The 19,803-nt window shown below is 40.2% G+C and overlaps 2 protein-coding genes and 1 long non-coding RNA gene across 5 annotated transcripts in view; 2 read left to right on the top strand and 1 right to left on the bottom strand.

Moving 5' to 3' along the window:
* LOC144039634 (dynein regulatory complex protein 1-like) overlaps nt 1-19,803 on the top strand; it is a 281,634-nt gene that overhangs the window by 173,449 nt on the left and 88,382 nt on the right. The window lies entirely within an intron of this gene.
* Nucleotides 1-19,803, bottom strand: part of LOC144039637 (uncharacterized) — an 83,286-nt gene that overhangs the window by 46,972 nt on the left and 16,511 nt on the right. The window lies entirely within an intron of this gene.
* Nucleotides 1-19,803, top strand: part of syndig1l (synapse differentiation inducing 1-like) — a 30,743-nt gene that overhangs the window by 553 nt on the left and 10,387 nt on the right. Inside the window, exon 2 of the mRNA XM_077553194.1 lies at nt 6,984-7,493. Within this exon, the coding sequence (XP_077409320.1) occupies nt 7,059-7,493 (435 nt within the window). The 5' untranslated portion in view covers nt 6,984-7,058. The remainder of the gene's footprint in view (nt 1-6,983; nt 7,494-19,803) is intronic.

The raw sequence follows: 19,803 nt of genomic DNA, 5'->3' as shown, positions 1-19,803 counted from the left end.
TACCTCCACCAAGCATGAAAAGTGGATGTTACTTCTAGCATCTTACATATGCACCTAACTGTTTAAGAAACGAAACTATATCTACCTAAAGCTTCCAGTAGAAGGGATATATCCTACTGGGTCATCGCGAGGCTTTTACCCGTGGCAACAACAAGGCACTCTTAAGCCAATGCCAAGTATCGGTCCACAAACTGGAAGTCTCATCGGACTTCAAAAAATAAGTCAATAAATAAAAATCCACCCCCTCGCTCTTCCATCTTTCTCTCTGTGACATGCAACAACGAGGCGCTCTAAAGCAACCACAACAGTGGGCTATTCAAAGGATGTGATGGATGGCCGGACGGATGAATAGCACCTTTAACGGATGTAAAAACAATGTGGTTGCATAAACGATGTCGCCGGGTTGACATTAAAGTCGCCATTCTACAAAGCCCCAAAACAAATGTGCGACATAATGACAGCCGACAAAACACACTCTCCATTGTGTTGCCTCAATCAATTGGCCATGAAGACGGGTCAGCCTCAGCGCTGGCTGGCAGCCTGTTATAGTGACAGCAAGCCCCCACTGAATTATTCAACATCTCCATCTCCACTCGAGGATTTACACATCAAGGAACACTTAAAATCATCCCACAGGGGGGGCTTGCATGGGGGAGGGTTCCGGAAAGGTGTTATGTGGTATCGGGGTCGATGGCGAGTGGGGGGTGATGATGCCACAGTGGTTTAACTCCAGACAAACGGATTGTGACGTTTTAGAAAGGTTGTAATGTCATTTGCATTAAAGGTTTGTTTCTCAGTTGAGATTTATTACTTCAACATACTTCCTTGACACCAATTGCTACTTTCCTACTAGTCGTGGCTTTGGCGCCATCTTGTGGTATCTCAGAAGGTTCCAAAGGGAAAAAAAATCCCCAAAGTTGTAGCTCACGAACTGTAAATTGACACCGCCATTGACTGATTGCACTTCCTTGTGCTCAGCTGACGACCGCGCCTGGAATTTGCATCCTCTGCTCCCGAGCCCCGGCGCACGGCCATCAATAACGAGCAGACGTCGGCTTTCATTATGCGCCGCGCGGGCCGTCGCCGCGTTCAAAATTAAATCACAGAGAGATGAATTTGCCGGCGTCGAGCGGGATGGAGTGGCTTGATAAACATGGCTGACAGATAAGGCGCATTGGTATTCGGGTGCGACTCGTCATGCCGGTGCTCCACACCGGCTGATAACGCTCAGCTTCGTTGGGGGGAGAAGGTCAAAGGGTGGGAGGGATGATTGACAGTGGGAGCTGACTGACGGTCTGAAGAGTGCTGACGGATGGTGTAACCGCGACCCGGCCTGATCCTGGATGCAAACAGGATGCTTGCTAATCTGCTAGCCGCGTGTCTGACACCTTTGGACTTTTGTGGTGTTTTTTTTTTTGACACATTCGAATGGATGATGCTGTCATCACTATGACTTGAATGAATCGATTGGGTGTAGAACTCCAAATTAATTTAGAAAATGATGGGATTGTATTTTAATCACTATCAGTACTTTATCAATATTGTGCCACTGCGTTATGTGGTGCAGTCAAAACGACTTGTAGGTTTTTGGATTCTGACAGCAGAGGGCGCAATTCTTATCAGCTCATACAGCATAGCAGGGATGGGTGGCCCGTGGGCTTCATTAAACCCCCCTCCCCCCAAAAGTTATTATTATTATTATTATTATTATTATTATTATTATTATTATTTTACAAACCTAGAAAATTTCTACCTAAAAAGCCGATCAAACCTAAATTAGCTTTAAATATAGAGGAAGAAAAACGGGGAAAAAAACAATTGTAAAAAAATATTGAAAAGAAAAAGATAATATTCAAATTCACAGGTTCCAAACTGCAAATATGTGGTCTGTATTTTTAAGTTGTAATATTAACATTCACCACTAGATGACAGAAATGGCTTAATTGCACTTACTTCAACTGCCCTATAATACAGCAAGAGTAGCCTTAACAGTGTAATTGCGGATTTGATATGACATGAAGAACAAACATAGTGAATAAATAATATACCATTTTGAGTGACTTCTGTTTGTGGCCTAATTGGGTTGCTGAAATCAGTTTTAAAAATAAAACAGTGGTGCATTTTAATCAATATAATGTTGGTGCCACCGGGTTCATTTGGAGTAGTCAGTAGAATTTCAGTAGATTTCCCAAAAGGGGTCTTTCTGTCGAAATCAATATTCCCGAAACAGCTCAATTTGGTGCGTAGATTTTTGAATTTTCATTCCAATGCATCCAAGTGGAGACTCCCATTCTGCTGTTGCTCTCCGTTTCTCAGCCGTTTGTTATTCCATCCGTAACACATACACCCACCCTGCTGTGTTTACTCAGTCTTAGGCTCAAAACACTCACAAGAAAATACAAGTAAAATATGCCATCTTCAGTCAGTTTGCTGTGAAAATCAATTTGTACATCGTAAGCCAAAAGTAGCTATACACGTTTAAAAAATTTTTTACAGGCACCGTGAATTATGATAAATCATTTGAGTCAAGAAGACCCTTTTAAAAAGTCGATTCTTCTAACCTTTATGTCACTTTTTCCTTAACCTTCTTGGAAATGTCACTGTGTCAAGGAGAGATGCGAAGGCGCTTCGTTTTGAACAAACTGTAGAAAAAGGACAGCACTGCTCAAAATGAATTCTACTGGACTTAAAAAAAAAAAACGACGTCATTGCACGACAGGAAGTTGTGCTTTATATTGTTTTTCCTGTATTGCATTTGTATAAGCTACATATTGTCAGACAGCAATCGGATCCTGCAATCCAGTTTCATGTTAATCAATACACTTTCTTAATCAAGACTTATTGAGCTGCTACAATAAAACCCGCTGATTACAGCGCCTGACAATGACCTCCTATTTCTAATTTGGTAAATGCAAATGGTTAATTAATGTGTCCTTTCAGGATCGTTAATAATTGAGTGTATTTTTATCAGTATAATGACGGGGTCACAGGGTCATGTGGAGTCCATGGGCGCAATCCAGTTTGCAAAAAAAGTCCAACTCCAATTTAGACCCACCTAATTTAAGATCTAAGAAAACAAACTGAAAAAAAAAAAACTGAGCGAATTTTGGAGTAGTTAACCATATAAAACAAGACAGACGGCGCTGGGTCGGGGTCAGGGGTCGTTTTGGACCGGCGAAGCGGCGCATGGCAGTATGCTAAGCAGACAGCTCGCTTCGGGATACATTTTCCTTGGGGTTCCCGCGCATATTCACATCCACTTTTACCCAAGAACTGCATGAGTCGGCATCCCCGCAGCTATTTGCGGACCTGTGAGAGCGCGAGAACTGCAATGTCAGGAGGGAAGAGCAAGCAAGTGGGAGGAGTCCTGAGAGCTTTGTTGGCTGTTGGAGGCTGTTTTTCAGGAAAACTACATGAGTGGGAATTTTGGTTTATTCATGGAGGTGAGGAGTGGAAAGTAAAGCGATGTGTTAGGAAAGGAAAGAGTGTGATACATCTTGTCGTTTTTTTTCTGCACCAAAATACTTCATACAGTATTCATTATTATCAGTCCTCACAGTTTTTCAACTGCTACTCCTCAACACGCCTCAATCGATTTAAAACACTCCAACTTCAAACTGATTTCATCATTCAGGAGATGCAGGTGATCCCACTACAACCCATCTGTGCCGCAAGGAATTTGGTACGCTCTGTAGTCGACTTTTGACTGCTGTCATGGTACAATGTGGGATTTCTTTATTATTTTAATTCCTTCACTTTAACTATGTCAAGCAAAAAAAAAAAAGTGGTTGTACGAATATGTGCAATATGAATTCACATGTATAAAAGAACGTACACTCGAAAAACAGTTGGGTCAAAAATAACCCAACGATGGGTCAAAAATGGAGCGTTCCTCTACTTGGGTCCATTTGACCCAACTTTGAGTCAAAGAAATAGGACTTTCAGCGTAAAACAACTCATACATATTGGTCAGATCCTTTACTTGGGTCAAAAAAAAAAGGGGTCATTTTGTATAAAACAACCCAGAAAGTTGGGTCAAATTGACCCAGAAAGTTGATCGGTCCATTTTTGATCCATAATTGGGTTACTTTTGACCCAACTGTTTTTAGAGTGTATGGTATTCCACAAGGTTCAATTCTGAGTCTCTACTATTTTCATTGTATCTGCTACCCTTGGGTTTCCTCTTCAGAAAACAGCGGTGGTTGTTAAAGTGCTTTTTGGTGTGCATAGGAAACTGGTGGGGGTTCAGTACCTTCAACAAGGGTAAAATGGAAGTCAACCTTAATTATTTCTTGACAATAAAATATTAGATGTGACCTCACTAGTCTAAACATGACATGTCATTACATTTCTGGAATATGAGTTCCATTTTTATCCATCTCAGGGGGCGGCCATTTTGCCACTTGCTGTCGACTGAAGATGACATCAATGTTGCTCAGGCAACAACCAACCAGAGCTCCCATGTTTTCTGAAGCTGTGCTGTGATTGCTTGTTAACCTGAGCAACTGTGATGTCATTTTCACTCGACAGCAAGTGGCAAAATCGCAGCCTTCTGATTGATAAAAACTGCTGAATTTTGCTGCTTAACTCATATTCCAATAACGCAATATTAACCCGAATACTATATTTAGACTAGTGGAGCTGCATAGAACATATTATTGTCAACAAAAAAAATGGGGGGGGGGGGGGGTTGACTTCCTCTTTAAGAACTGGTTTAGAATCTTTCTTATGCCTACACACCCCTAATATACGTATTTGAGCCATAAAAACATCCAATTAAAGTCTCTCTTGGCTAGGAGTGACAACAAGGCACTCTAAAGTGGCCAGCCCAGCCAGAAGCCTTGGTCCACTGGCTATCAAGGTGAACCCCCCCCCCGCCTACTTGCTCTTTGCAGCTTCATTTTTTTCCGAGTAACATGTGGGCACTCATGGCCAACAACAAGGCACTCTAAAGCAGACTATGTCAAGAGAAGATGCATTTCCTGGGTGTAGGTATAGTTAACTAACTGCACATTGCAATTCAAGTTCTTCTTCTGCTGGGGAGGGACCCAAGTCCACCGTTGGGTGCGGCTTTTGCCACCCCCCACCTACACATCGCAACAAAATCAGGGAAAATTGCTTGTCTGTGAGAATGTCGAAGAAAAGCATAGAATATTTGATTGCGGCTAATAAGGCTTATTTGCACATGATTACAGGTAAACTATCAAACATTACTCACGGCCAATAACACTGACAAGACTTGTTTGTATTCTTGCTGTCTCATTAAGCACGAAGAAAAAAGCGCCGCGCCGCACGATTGGGGTCGGGACCCCCGGAATTAATCTGCATTTGGCATTTCTATTTCCATCGCACATTCATCAGTAGAAGGTCAAGGGTGACGTTTCAGAAAGGGATGGGGTCGAGGGGGGTCAATTAGGGGCTGGGTAGGAACAGCTTGATTGTGTTTTGATGCTCGGGGTGCTTAAAGTGTGTTTTCGGCGGCTCGTTTGTCACCCGATTGGGGTTGTTAAACCGCCGGCGGGAAATTGACCCTTGTGGCGAATGTCAGGAATGAAAATTTAATGACGTATACTATACTATAATAATTGGCAAATGGATGACATCATCTGACATAATAAAGACAGCAGGTAGCATGAAACGATTGTCTTTTTTCCCCATTTTTCGTAAACAAGTAAAAAACACGAAAATGGAACGTGGCAATGAAATTAATCAAAAGTGACAAACATGGTACTCACTAAAGGTCAGGCTCGCTACACATTTGATGATTTCTAAGTTTTACTGGGAACAAGTTACTTGTCAAGTTTACTCAATAGAGACATTATGCCAATTTTTCCCCCCAGAACAATCCTTTCATTAAGTCACTTTTGTACTAATTGACTTCATAGGACATCCCACTAAATTCTAAAATGTACTGTCAGGTTGTGTTGCGTTCAACCAGTTTCTCATTAGAACCTTGACTGACTGCTGTGGCAACTTTTTTGACAGTTTAAAAAGATAGCCAGACATCCACGGCAACCACCGCCTGTCAAGTTTTTCCCATTTCATCCGCGACGTGTCTCACATCCATCACCTTTTGTCCATGGTGGTCTGAAATGTGATTGCTGTGGCCGCCAGGACCACGATGTAAACATATCATTAGTACTCAGCTTTACTCCTCGTTAAACACCAATGATTTTTATTTGTACTACTAAAGTCAAAAAGGACAAAGCGGAAAATCAGCATAAAAAGTTCTCACCTCTCAAACTGCTTTATAGCCACTTTTCGGCTTGTTTACCTGAATGTTTGAATCTCATTAACCAAAATTAATGATCACCTAGTTTATGTGGAGGCACTTTTTGGGCACACTTTCCAAAAAGTTCCCCCTAAATTATGTGCCACTAAAGAAAATGTCACAGTTCTCGGTCTCATTCTTGGTTTAAAGCCAAGGAAAGTATTTTACGACACAAAAATATCACCAAAAATATGTACAATGAAATACGGTTTAGTTGACAGGTGGATACTGAATTTTACCTTCTGCCATCTAGCAGTAGGGCATTTAATTGTCAATATACGTCACTGGGATAGATAGAAGAACAAATATACAGTACATGACTTGAAGTAAGTAAAACATTTTCTACATTTTCCCACGACACACCTGATAATCTCTCAATGTGCCACTGCACAGTAGTTGGGAGCCACTTACATTATCTTATCTAAAAAAAAAAACACCAAGCATTGGAGCGGGGAAACAATCTTGTCGTGTGCCCAAAACAAACACGCCATCCCGACAAGGTGCATTAGGATCAACTGCTGTAGCTCGTCTGGGTGGTGTGTCAACACACGTGTGTAAAACAAGCAGGCAAAGTGAACCTAATTGAGTCCTCTCGCAAGGTGCGGGTCTTGACAACCTGGGAAGTAAAACTGAACTCTCCAAAAAGGTCTGTTTGAGACATCGACTCTAAAGACTCCCCCTTCCTCTCCATTACTGTCTCCTTCCTCTGCAGATCTGCCGCTAGCGTCTCGAGTGCCCGTCAAGGAATTGCCCATCATTAAAAAGCCTTTTTGCCCCTTTTGTTGCTATGGAGAACCTCAGCGAGCTCCAGAATCCTTTGCTGGACAAAAATAGCAAGCACGTGGTCAACGGGTACGGAGGAGAATTCCCCAACAACCAATACCAGGAGAACATTATCAACTACTTTGGTGGCGAAAGCGGCGGCAATAGCAACGGCAAGATGAAGTCGCAGCAGCTTTTGGACGCCACCTCGCTGCATTTGGCCGTGGAGGCCTTCTACAGGCCCAACTTCATCCTGTACAAAGAGGACAATGGCAGCATCAAGGCCAAGGAATACAAAAGCGAGTGCTGCGAGACCACTTTCACCGAGAAGAAGGCCAAGGAGACGTCCGACGCCGCCGGCTCGGAGGAACCGCAGGCGAAGGTGCCGGAGGATGGCGAGCATGTCAAAATCCAGACGGTTTCGTATGAGGTGGAGGAGGAGGAGTACGTCGAGTACGAGGTAAGGCCGTGACATACTATTCTATGAAAACATCTTAAAAAATAATAATAATAAAAATTCGGACCATAAGGCACACTTAACTCTTTGACTGCCAAAAACGTAAAAGTAAAATCCTATGGAGGAGTGCCAAAGACGTTAAAAGACGTTTGTTTCAAAACAGAGGTGAAACTAACCATTTTCTATTGTTAATTACTGAAAAACGGAATAAGGTAGAAACAAACTTTTTTTTCTGATGAAAGATGAGAGTCCAATCTTTCATTTGGTAGTATGTGTGTTTCCATAGTCCAAACACATAATTTTCTATGGACCTTGAAAGATCAGTCAAAATGCTTAAAATCGGCTGGCACCCACGGCATCCCCTTTCTGAAAACGTCTGGCAGTCAAAGAGTTAACTCTTTGACTGCCAAAAACGTTTAATAACATTTAGTAAAATCCAAATGAGGACGTTAAAAGACTTTGTTTCACTATGTTTTTGTTTTTTTTTGGGGGGGGGGGGGAATGGGTGGAGGAAAGCCTTGGCCAGCTGTGCTGAAAGTTTCAAGCAGATCTAGTTAGTATAATGACTATTTTTGGGCACTAGATGGCAGCGATGACTCTCTTTGGACAAGATCGGGTAGGCGTCAGTAGAAGACGTGAGGCGGAGCTAGAGTGTTGAGGGGAGAATGGCTGAGGAAGCGAAAATGGCGACCGGTTGCAAACAGCTCACGCTTGAGCATTTTTTTCAAAGACGAAACGCATCGACCAATGCTAAAGAGCACATTGATGACGACGATGATGATGATGATGGTGACTCCGAGGTTGACGCCGAAGTTGGAAGCGTTGACGCGGCGGCTATGATCACGTCATAAAGCCTCAAATGTAGTCCTACTAGAACTAGACTAATGCTGCGGTCAGATCCAACGCAAGCTGAACGGCACGTTTCCGACATGGGACCGCGAAGGTAAACGACATTTCTAGCTTGCAAATAGTTGCCGGGACCGAGCAAAAATGGTTGGATAATGGTGAGTATGCTGCATTGTTTAGTGCTGTCGAACCAAGATAGCATTTAGCATTAGCCAACAAAAGCAAGCAAAACATTTCATGTCCACTCTTAACCTAGAATAACAGCTCTTAATCTATCAAATAAACATACGGTACAATTAGAATAAACAATTTAACAATCAATGCCTCCAAAAAGATAATGCGCCTTATAACCCGGTGCGCCTTATGTATGAATTTATTTATTTATTTTTAATGTCTATTGCGCCTAATAATACGGTGCGCCTAATGGTCCGTAAACTACGGTACTATAAATACCGTAATATTTTTTTGTAGCCTTCTGTTAAAGAAGATGCAGATTCAAGACATTCTGTGCTGGATGTAGCAAAGCAGCCCCAGGATATAATTGGACTTCTAATACAGTAATAGTTCGTTAATTCAGTGAGCATTGTGGGTTGATCTTCCTTTAACAGATTGTAGCAACAAGGCTTCTGTGTGCAATAGAACATCACCCAATAGAGCTCAGACCTCTGCCAAGGCCAAACAGCTAACAAAAGAAAATAGTGGAATGTTGTATTTGTGTTTATTTGTACATCATCAGAATGGTGCTATGGAGAGAAAAAAAAGTCAAGGACTTTTGCACGACACACTTGTTACCTCCACCCAGAATATGTGTTCTTTGTGTGTGCGGGTGTGTTTTTTAAATTTAGTGGTCTGTTTTTATCAACATTTTTATGTTAATTATGGATAAACCCTTTCTCAATTTTGTTGAATGTCCAAAGCATTTATAATAATAATGTCATATAATTACTGATATACTGTCACAAAATATAATTTTTTTCAAAAAGTACGTACAATTATATGTTAAATAATAAATATGGTGTGATTTCAACCAATTAGAATGCAGATCTGATCCAGATGGTGCATTTTACAGCAATGGTCATCTGTTGTGATGTCAAATGTCATCAGATCAGACTTTAATTTGTCGTCTTTTTACATTTTCATTAGACGATCGGTGTGTATTTTTGCGATATTCACTTTGCCTGCGTAAACAGACACCGGGTTCGTATTCCTGCAGCGCTCTATCAACACACCAATAGCATCGCACGTCTTCCCAATCACAAATCCCGCCAGATCTACTGACCTTGTCATCCATTTCCCATGGCTATAAATTCACATCCCCGTAAGTCTCCATTGCTGGCTCGACCCCGGGATATTAAGTGAAAATGCTGCATTAGCTGAACTGTTTTGGCACAGCCAATAGTGCAAAAACACTCCAAAGGATTTAGGGGATTGCAATGTGGGGGATTGGGTGTCCAGTTCGACCGGTTGCCCTGCAATGCTGCCCGCACGGCTGGATTTAAGATGAATGAGGTGATAAAAAACATGTGGCTGGTGAAATAAAATAATCATAATGACAAACAGAGAAAAAAATTCCTCCACTTCACAAATGAATAGGCAGATGAAAAAGCATCATCGTCACAGGCCCGTTTTGCCGAATAAAAAGCGAAAAATCCTCAGAGGGCCTCATTATGTAGTAGACTAGCAACTCCACTGACTACTCGCCTCCAGTCTGACACGAGAGAATGAAGGAATCCACAACTACTTAAACAAGATTGTAATATCCAGGATGCTTTTATTTTGGACCAAAAATCTGCATTAAAGAGATTATTAGGCCCGCTTAGAATTGCTGTGTCAATGAAAAGCTGCAGAAATAATTGGTGCGCCCGTTCCTTCTCAGTGCTGTTTAAATAAAACAATCCGGCCAGTGTAATAGGGGCGACTACAGATTAGCACCCTCCATTACAAAAGGCTATTTACATTATCCACAAATGTTAAAGATATCGGTGCAGTATTCGTATTGGGGTGAAATTTCAGGATGAACCTAAAATGCATTAGATCCTTCACCGGTGAACTTCATTTTTTCAAAGTTTTTGAATCCACATGTCCAACTGGTCAATGTTTCAATAATAGGGCCATTTGAATCAGTCGATTATGGGCATTCAAACACCGGCCCAAAAAATTTAAATCAGCAGTCAAATGGACGATATTTGACGATTATTTTTACCTTTTCTTTTTTTCACTCTAACCATTTACAGCAGTTGTACTCAAGTGACACTGGCCTCATTTATTTATTACACATAATCTTGCATCCCGAAATACTGAATACATAACAAAAGTGTCATTCAAAAGAAATCAAAGTTGAATTTTACAAGCAATGCTTAGGTTAACAGTGCAAGTTATATGCTATGTGAAAAACATTTGTCCATTTTTGTCTTTTTTTTTTATGACATTTTTGGGATGAAAATGAATGCAGACATCCCAAAAAATGTAAATATGTAAAATAGAAAAAAAAGGACATAAGTGTTTTTCACATAGCAGCAACGATATATTTAATTTATCAATCGTCCGATTAATCAGTAATCTGTAGTTATTTCTGCCCCCAAAAAATGAGCATAGCCTCAAAAAAATCCATATGGTCGGGTTCTACTACACCTAACAGGTTGCCGCAAAAATACAGAGACTGGAAGGGTCACAGAAAGGCAGAAATATAAATTCAACACCTGTTGAAAATTTTGCCATTCAGATTTTATGCTTCAACAGCCAAAATGTCCTTGCGACACTTCTGTCCCCCCCCCCCCCCCCAATGTGATGAGTACAGCATGTTTCCATCGTTTGACCACAAGCGGCAAACTGTCGACAACCAATTAAAAGTGCTAACTAATGCGTGCAAACGCGTTTAATGGTAACGTCAGCGTAATAAGGCTATCAAAGATTAAGTTTGACATGCTTGTTAGCGATTGTAGCTTCACGGCCTAAGTGTGTGCGCGCTCGTCCGTTTGATCCACACGCCTTCCCCTCAATTAAAATGATCCGCCATTTCCACCTGAATACAAAACAGCACTGGAGCCGGAGGAGGAAGCTGCATTTGGAGTTGACGGCCATCTGTTCCGCCTCCCCCGGTGCATGAAATCTGCATTTATCAGCGCACGTCGTATTTACTTGATGGTTGCGAGCATGTGGTCTCGCCGCTCGGGCGCTATTTCAAATGCGAAAAAACACTTCTCAGATTTCATCACTTTGAGAAAACGCTGTGTGAAATCAATACAGCTGAGTTTCAGAATGGATGCATTTTCCGGCGTGTATTTTCCATCAGGTGCGATTGGAAGGGCCATTGATATTCACTAGGGAGAGAAAGGCGCTTATGCCTTCATTAAATCTCAAATGTGGTCACGCCTCAGTTCAGCGCACACATATTGTTCGCCCTCCGAAGTAGCCGGCAGCAGCCCACAGTCATAAATTCTCATGAAATCTTCCACAGGTATCCTTTCCTCTCATTTAGCAGTAAACGACAATAACGATCGGATCATTTCAATGCGGCGATATAAGCGCCGGCTTGTGCGATTGATTTGACCACTGGCTGTCCTCCGCTAACGGATGATATTTATCCCGTCGCACGCCGTGTCTCTCCCGCCTATAAAAAACATAAGTGTCCCTCGGTGACTCGGCGGATGTAATAGCCTCGTGTCAAAATATACGACTGGGGGGGGGGGGGGGGGGGAAGAAATGCAGTTAAACCAAGCGAGCAGACGTTTGCCTTGAAATACAATGTGGTGGAATAAATAACACAAAAAACACACAACCATTAGTCTTAACTTATTCGCTACTCTTTGCAATATAAAGGAAAATATGTAGCGTCATTCTACTTTATGCTCTCCAGTTGTTGATTTATTGACCGAGCAGTCAGCCTTAACAGACAGGAGCTCTATGAAATGTCACAGATGTTCCGATGGGATCAAATCCAACCATGGAAAAAGCGAAAATTCCAAAGCCAACCCCAAAAATATGAATAATGATGACATGTTGCACCAATGAAGTTACCAAAAGGTTGAATATCTTCATCAAGCTGGACATACAACCTCAAACTGATGTTTTTATGTATATTTTTTAAATCCTTTCCAATTGTATTGAACTTTATTGCATTTTAAGCATAATTTTCAGTATTGACTTTATTATTATTTTTACAGATTTGTGTAGCTTTTAAATGTAATTATTCTAAATGTTTATCCCTATTGTCTTTCCTAATTTTATTGAGTACTTATGTCGTTTTTGGACTACACATTTCCCATTTTTAACCATTTTGACTTTGTAAGCAAAATGTTTCCACTGTATCATTTTTTATTTAACTTTATTTTAAAATGTTGTTCCAAGAACATTTTATTATTTTGAGGTATCATTTCTCCAATATTTATTTTGACTTTGGAGGCATAATTTTCCCGCTGTTTTTTTAATTTAACTTTTTTTTTTTTTTTTAAATTTTACTTCATATAAAAATGTTTTTCAAGAACATTTTTCAACTTTGATGTATAATTTTCCCCAATATTTATTTTAGTTAATGCTTTTTTTCTCCAAATATTTATTAACTTCCATCAATCCATTTTTCAAACCCCAAAATAAATGATGTAGTAATTTTGTTGTGTGCATGCCAGGTCAGTAGGTGGCAGTGTGATTCTGAAATTTAATTATCAATATTTAGGGTCTTGAGTTTAGGGTGTCCATCTGCCTCAGCCACATGATTTTGTTGATTCTGCTCTAAAGGACGACCGAAAGTCAACCAAGTCATCTCAACTCATTAGTATTAGTACCGCAATAAAATGCTTAAAAAATAAATAAATAAATAAATAAAAAGCAGCTCAATGATGATTAATGCATTACTTGGGCTATGCCATGCAAAAGGAAAAAAAGTGGCAGGGTAATAAGATGGCAAGTTCGAGAGAAAATGAAACCAATGTGCCCTTGATGGGGTCTGATTATTACCGAGGATGAATGAACACAGACTAAAATGTCCAGAATTCATTACTGCCCATTTCTGAATGTAGTTAACATTTTAGACCACGTCAAGACGAGCCTGATGAGGTGGATGCAGCTCCAAGAGTTGTCTAGATCTTTGAGTGGTCAAATGCCTTTTTACTACAACAAACAAATCACTCCTACAGCCCTCCATTTGATCTGAATTTATCATCATCCATTGATCTCATTTGGATGCGGTGGGCAATCACCGGCCAAATCTCGGCCTTTTCCCAAACACTCGCTATCAGCTCCCTCCCAGATGCATGCGTGCAACAAATCACGTGCCGCGCGGCTTAATGTTTAATTTACAAGCTGATACGCTTGCTTTTGCAATCAGCGGAGTGCAAAATTCCCCGCGGGCCTTCGCTATTTTTGCGCCACCAAATGCGGCTAATTATATCCCTCCCATTACGGGCGGTAGGCAGCTTTCTAATCACATTTTGGCAAATTACACTCACTCGGCTCAGTCGCTCGGGCTGCCACAATCACTGCGCTGTGATCTCTCAACAAGAAATGTGTTTGTTTGTTGGGATTGTTTGATGCTCTTTGTTTTCGACTGCGCGCGGTGGGGGGTGCTGATTGCATCTCGCATGAAAATGATGCGAACACTGCGGGTTTCACTAATATGTCCTCTTTTTTCGTGACAACTCATTATTGACACGCTAAGCTTTGATACTTTTTTTTTTTTTTTTTTCAAAATACACATTTACTTGCCATTTCTTACTTGGCAAGCTATCCTGGAGGAGGAGGACTATTTTTACCCGTCTGTTGAACTCAATAAGGTCTTTTTACTTTTGGTTTCCACAACACGCTGTTCTGCTGCTGCTGCTTATCATGATCAAATCCCAAATTGGGTAGTTATGAGTCTGCAGAATCACAGTCAAAAAAGCTTTTTCCTGTCATGGTGAAAGACAGTAAAGCGAAAAAGAGACACTTGAGTTGTTAAAGACAAGAAAACAAAACAATTGCCAAAAGACGAGACAGATAACTGAAATGTCATGTCTTGTTCATTTAACGACTTCAAACTATAAACAATAATACATGCGGACACTAAAATTAAAATGGATTTGACTGTGTAGAGGCGTGTAAGGAAGAATGATGATCTCAATCAGGGATGAGCAACTTAACCCCTTCAGACCCACATTTTTTTCTGCTGGGTATTGATTTATTTTTCATTATTGACTCTTTTTCCCCACATAAGAACAACATGGAAAATGTTTTTATTTGTTATAGTGGATGCCACGATAGTATGTCTGTAATGTGTTGTAAACTTACCAAGCTTATATGCAACGTTTTTAATATGAACCTCATGCAAATCAACCTGCAATTGTGATTGGTTAGCTAGGATCCAATCATGAACCAGAAGTGTGACATCGTCGTGTGTCATGTCCATAGCGACCACGCACTTCCAAAACAGATGTATGATAAAAATGCCAACGATCCACTCCAAAGAAAAAATAAGCATAGAATGATTTTTCATTAAAATTCCTATTTAACGACGGCACAAAACAGCAAACCAACACGACATTGTCGCAAAAATCAACTCAGTGCAATATCAAAAAATTCAATATTATGACCCTAACCCTAAAACTATAATCACGCAACTGTATTACAAAGTGCAATGTAGGGTAACAAAGTGTGTCCCCAATGTGACCCCGCCTTTTGGAAGACACACATTTAGCTCTTTGACTGCCAGACGTTTTCAGAAAAGGGATGCCGTGGGTGCCAGCCGATTTAAGCATTTTTGACTGATCTTTCAAGGTCCACAGAAAATGATGTGTTTGGACTATGGAAACACACATACTACCAAATGAAAGATTGGACTCTCATCTTTCATCAGAAAAAAAGTTTGTTTCTACCTTATTCCGTTTTTCAGTAATCAACAATAGAAAATGGTTAGTTTCACCTCTGTTTTGAAACAAACGTCTTTTAACGTCTTTGGCACTGCTCCATAGGATTTTACTAAACGTTATTTAACGTTTTTGGCAGTCAAAGAGTTAGTGACTCCCTCATGGACTTCAACGAACTGTCAACGGTTCTTGTTGGGGGGGGATGTTGTTTTTCTCTGTACATTTGAGATCGGTGTTGTGGTGGTGAATTAGGTTGAAATCTTTCATAGCTGTTAGCATCTCTCAGCAAACTAAGCAGATGGATTTGCAATTAAACACATGATCTGTTTCCTATTTTACTTAAAAGTCACCGTTTTCAGATGCGCTATATGTAAAACACTACTAAGCCTTCTATTTATAATCCTTATATTTTTATGCTATGCCATAGTGTATAAATTACGTATGCTAACAATGCCAATTAAGTCATAGCAATAAATATAAATTCATTCAAACCAAAAAAATTATAAATACATGTACGTAAATACGCATAAATACATTTTTGAATACTTTGTCCTTCACTCCCAAAAATGTATTTCTAAGTTTTTATGTGTTTTTTTTTTTTAATGCTAGAGCATATAGCATGCATCTAGCTTAAAGCAATGGTAGTTATTATAAACAACAGCCAGCAGGTGGCAGCAGAGTATAAGAGATCAGCCAGGGCCAAGTTGCTATTTTCCCCCCAGTGTTTTCAACAGGTTTGTGAAAAAAAGATGAAACCTAGCAATACTCTAATGCTAATTGCTGCAGAACAGAAACAGATAGAAATATACTTTTTTTTCCTGATAAAAGAAGAGACTCTAATCTTACTTTTGGTAGGTTCCATGTTTTTATAGCGATAGAAGCCAATATTCTGTGGGCCTTGCAAAATCTGTCAAAATCCTGTAAAACAGCCGGGAGCGAAGCTGGTTGCTTCAGTGAAAATGGCTGGGAGTGAATGATTTAACACCCAAAATAAAACAGGAAATACAGCAGTTCGTGCTGCTTATAACCTTGAATCTCGAACCTCAATAACGTACACCAGGCAGAGGCTAAGAAGCACTGTGTTTGTTTACAGGGTGTAGCTAAATCTCAAGGTGGTTACACTTCCTGTCCCTTACCTAATAAGTTCCTCTGCCCCGTTGAGAATTTTCCGAATACAAGTAGCAATGAATGTGCAAGCATGCCTCGTACATCACGACCAAGCTCTTATCCCCGTCTCAAGGACTTTTATTAGCGGTGCGCTGAAGCCACTCCCCCTTTGGGAAGTGGCCTGTCACAGCCCCTTAGAATTATTAAGTCTTAAGACAAGCACCCTGCTCACCTCTAGAGCCTTGGGCTCCTGCACCGGCATACATTAACCATCTGGAGCAGGTTTGCGGACGCAGAAGGCCGTGCGCGCATGTCGAGACTCGGGTGGCGATGGGAGACCACCCGCCGGTGCGTGTTATGCACAAGCGGAACATGCGCCGCCATTTGTGGAGCCCCTAATGACTCTCTGCCGACTCTCTTTTGGGTTCTTTTTCAAAAAGTGTTGAAAGATTGCTGTCGCTTCTCATGAGGATGCCGCATGCAGGGTGTGCTGAAATTTCGACTCTGCTGCATATTTAATCAATTGCTAAAATCACCTTGCATGGCAATTTCTCATTAACGTTACTCTTTCATTCAGCCACGTAATTGAAATTCCTGTTGACGGAGAAGTCGTTAGTTTCTTTCGTTTCTACTCCGGCGCGTGCAAAGCGATTCATTTGTGTAATTTCTAACACCGCAATTTCAAAGCAAGCGCTTATTTCTGTTGGGAGTTTTGATTGCATTCAGATCTGTCTGTTTTATCATTCACGCTGTTGCACCTGCAGACAACTAGAGTACAGCGTGCAAGACAGGTTGCATGAACAGTATGTAATGCGTTCTGTTTCCCTCCATAGACGCCTTAGCACTTTAAATTATTCATAATGGCATCATTTAATAGTCTTTGTTTTTCATTTTATATGAATTTGCGTTCAATGGAGAAAAAAAAATTATTTACCTAAACATTTAAAAAATATATCATTTTAGATTTGTGATTTTAATGCCACGATAACATAATATTAAAATATTAAAAGTCTTACAAAATGTCCAAATAATCCTATATTTGATCTGTACCAAATTGTAAAAAAAAAAAAAAATTTTTTACTGCATATGCTTAATTTAGAGCTGTTAAAATTAATTGATTAATCGACAAGTATTCGATTACCAAATTAATCAAAAACTATTTTAATAATCAAGTAATTGTTTGGAGCCCTTTTCTTATTTATTTAAAATTGTCCAAATCCTCAGATGGCAGGATATCAACAGTAATTGTTCACTGGTTTCTGTAGTCCTTCATGAAAGAAGACTGATTATCTTGTGTTTATTCAAAATAAGACATTTTCAAACATCTGTTTTTACTTTGGAAAATCCCCCTTTTTTTTAATAATAATAATAAATCAAATCCAATCACTCGTTAATAAGCAGTAATCAGGGGGAAATGCTTTTGTAGTACATTTTAGTACAAAATTAAAATGAACCCAATTAGTCAATTAATCTTTTCTAAAAACGTTGGATAGTGACAACACTACTTTCATCCTGAACCATAACGCCACCTGCAAGTTGTACTCAAAGCCACCCATGAAGCCCTGCCAAGTGCACGACGTTTAGCAAGGATTAAAGAAAAGTGTAAAAATGAAAGGACATTTGTTGAAGAAAAAACAGGCCAATCTCTTTGCACAACTGTCTCAGGAGGACTGTGAAAGCATCCATTAGCTCTTTGTTACCTGTCAGGCAATTGCCTCATGTTGACAGGATTTACGCCGTGAGTGATTCATCCGAGCGCAGCCTTCAGCAGCCTGCATTGAACCATTGCTCCTCTCGCTGGTTCAACATCTGGCCTACACCATTCGGCGTGAAATGCAGACTTTGAATGATTAAAGGGTTGTTCATTTTGCTGTAAAAACATGGAACCTGCTAAAAGATTAGTCTCTTCTTTTATCAGGAATTTTAGTTTTATAATATTTATAATATTTGTATCTGTTCCAGTTTTGCAGCAATTAGCATTAGAATATAGCCAAGTTTCATCATTATTCACAAACCTGTTGAAAACACTGTGAAAAAGAGCCTTTTTGCAACATAGCCCTGGCTGACCTCTTATACTCACACCCCCTTTTTTGTAATAACTGCCATTGCTTTAAGCCACCTCTTCAGGTGAGAAGCTGCATCAAAGCCTTCTGTATGCTCTTGCATTTCAAAAAAAAAAAAACACACAAAAAAACGTATAAATACGTTTTTGGGAAGGATAAACCATTAAAAGCCGTATTTACACGTTTTTGGGTTCGAATGACTTAATATTGCTGAGCGTCTGTCCAAAACCCCTTAAATCACAATTTGGCCAATTTCAGATTTTTTTGCATACCAAAATAAGCCATTGAACATGATTTGATGACTTTATGACAGCAATGGCAACATTTTGACTATTTTATATTTGTACACATTGGTTTACCTTGGCAGGGTGTCTCCATTTGCATTTGTAGGGCACTTGCTCCAATCACTTTTTGTAATAACACGGTTGTTTTCTTCTCCTCGGCTCTATTTTGAGAGTCCATTAATCCGGTGTCTTTGCAACCATTAGCGGGGCAGGTGGGCAAAACTTGGCCGCCCACTCGCTAATCCCGACATCAATCAAGGAAGCCGGCCGTGCTATTACAATTAAATTGTTTCACTCCCACCAAGTATGGACGGCCACGCATCACACAGTTGAGGACAATAAGCTTTGAATGTCAAGTGACTCACAGAGAGACGAGCTTCTTGGAGAAAATGAGGCACTTTCTTTTATTTGATTATAAGGGAGAAAGTAGTCTCAACTCCTGGGAAAAAACATTTGATAACTTTAAGGTAAATTGGTCTGCAAGTAAAAGATTTTGCTACTACTTTTGTCATTTTGACATTGAAAGTGTTCATTCTACTAGTTTTGTTTGTGTAAATGAGATTCACTAAGTGAATCCAGAAAATTTGTTTAACACATGTTACATGGAGTTTATGTAGCTTTATGTTGTAGTGAATTGTTGAGATACAGTGTAAAATTTCAGTCATACAGATTTTTTGGGGCGTGGCTAAAGGCGCCTCATGACACACTTCAGAGTCTGGCATGAGTCGCCCCTTGCTCACTACAAAAGAACTTGAGCGCCTTCATTAACTCATTCCCTGCCAGCTATTTGCACTGAAGCAAGCCCCTTCGCTCCCAGCTGTTTAACTGGATTTTGACTGATTTTGCAAGGCCCACAGAATACTGTGTTCTATTGCTATAAAAACATGGAACCTACCAAAACAAAGATTAGAGTCTCTTCTTTCATCAGGGGGAAAAAAAAAGTATATATATTTTTTAATCTGTTTCTGTTTTGTAGCAATTAGCATTACAATATAGCTAAGTTTCATTATTATTTACAAATCGGTTTAAAACACTGAGGAAAATAGCTCTTTGCGACATGGCCCTGGTTGATCTCTTATACTCTGCTGCCACCTGCTGGCCATTTTTGTAATAACTACCATTGCTTTACGCAACCTCTTCTGGTCAGAAGCCGCATCAAAGCATTCTGTATGCTCTA

Source organism: Vanacampus margaritifer, chromosome 19, assembly GCF_051991255.1.
Source record: "Vanacampus margaritifer isolate UIUO_Vmar chromosome 19, RoL_Vmar_1.0, whole genome shotgun sequence".
Classification (NCBI taxonomy): domain Eukaryota; kingdom Metazoa; phylum Chordata; class Actinopteri; order Syngnathiformes; family Syngnathidae; genus Vanacampus; species Vanacampus margaritifer.
This window is presented reverse-complemented; position numbering and strand designations above follow the sequence as displayed.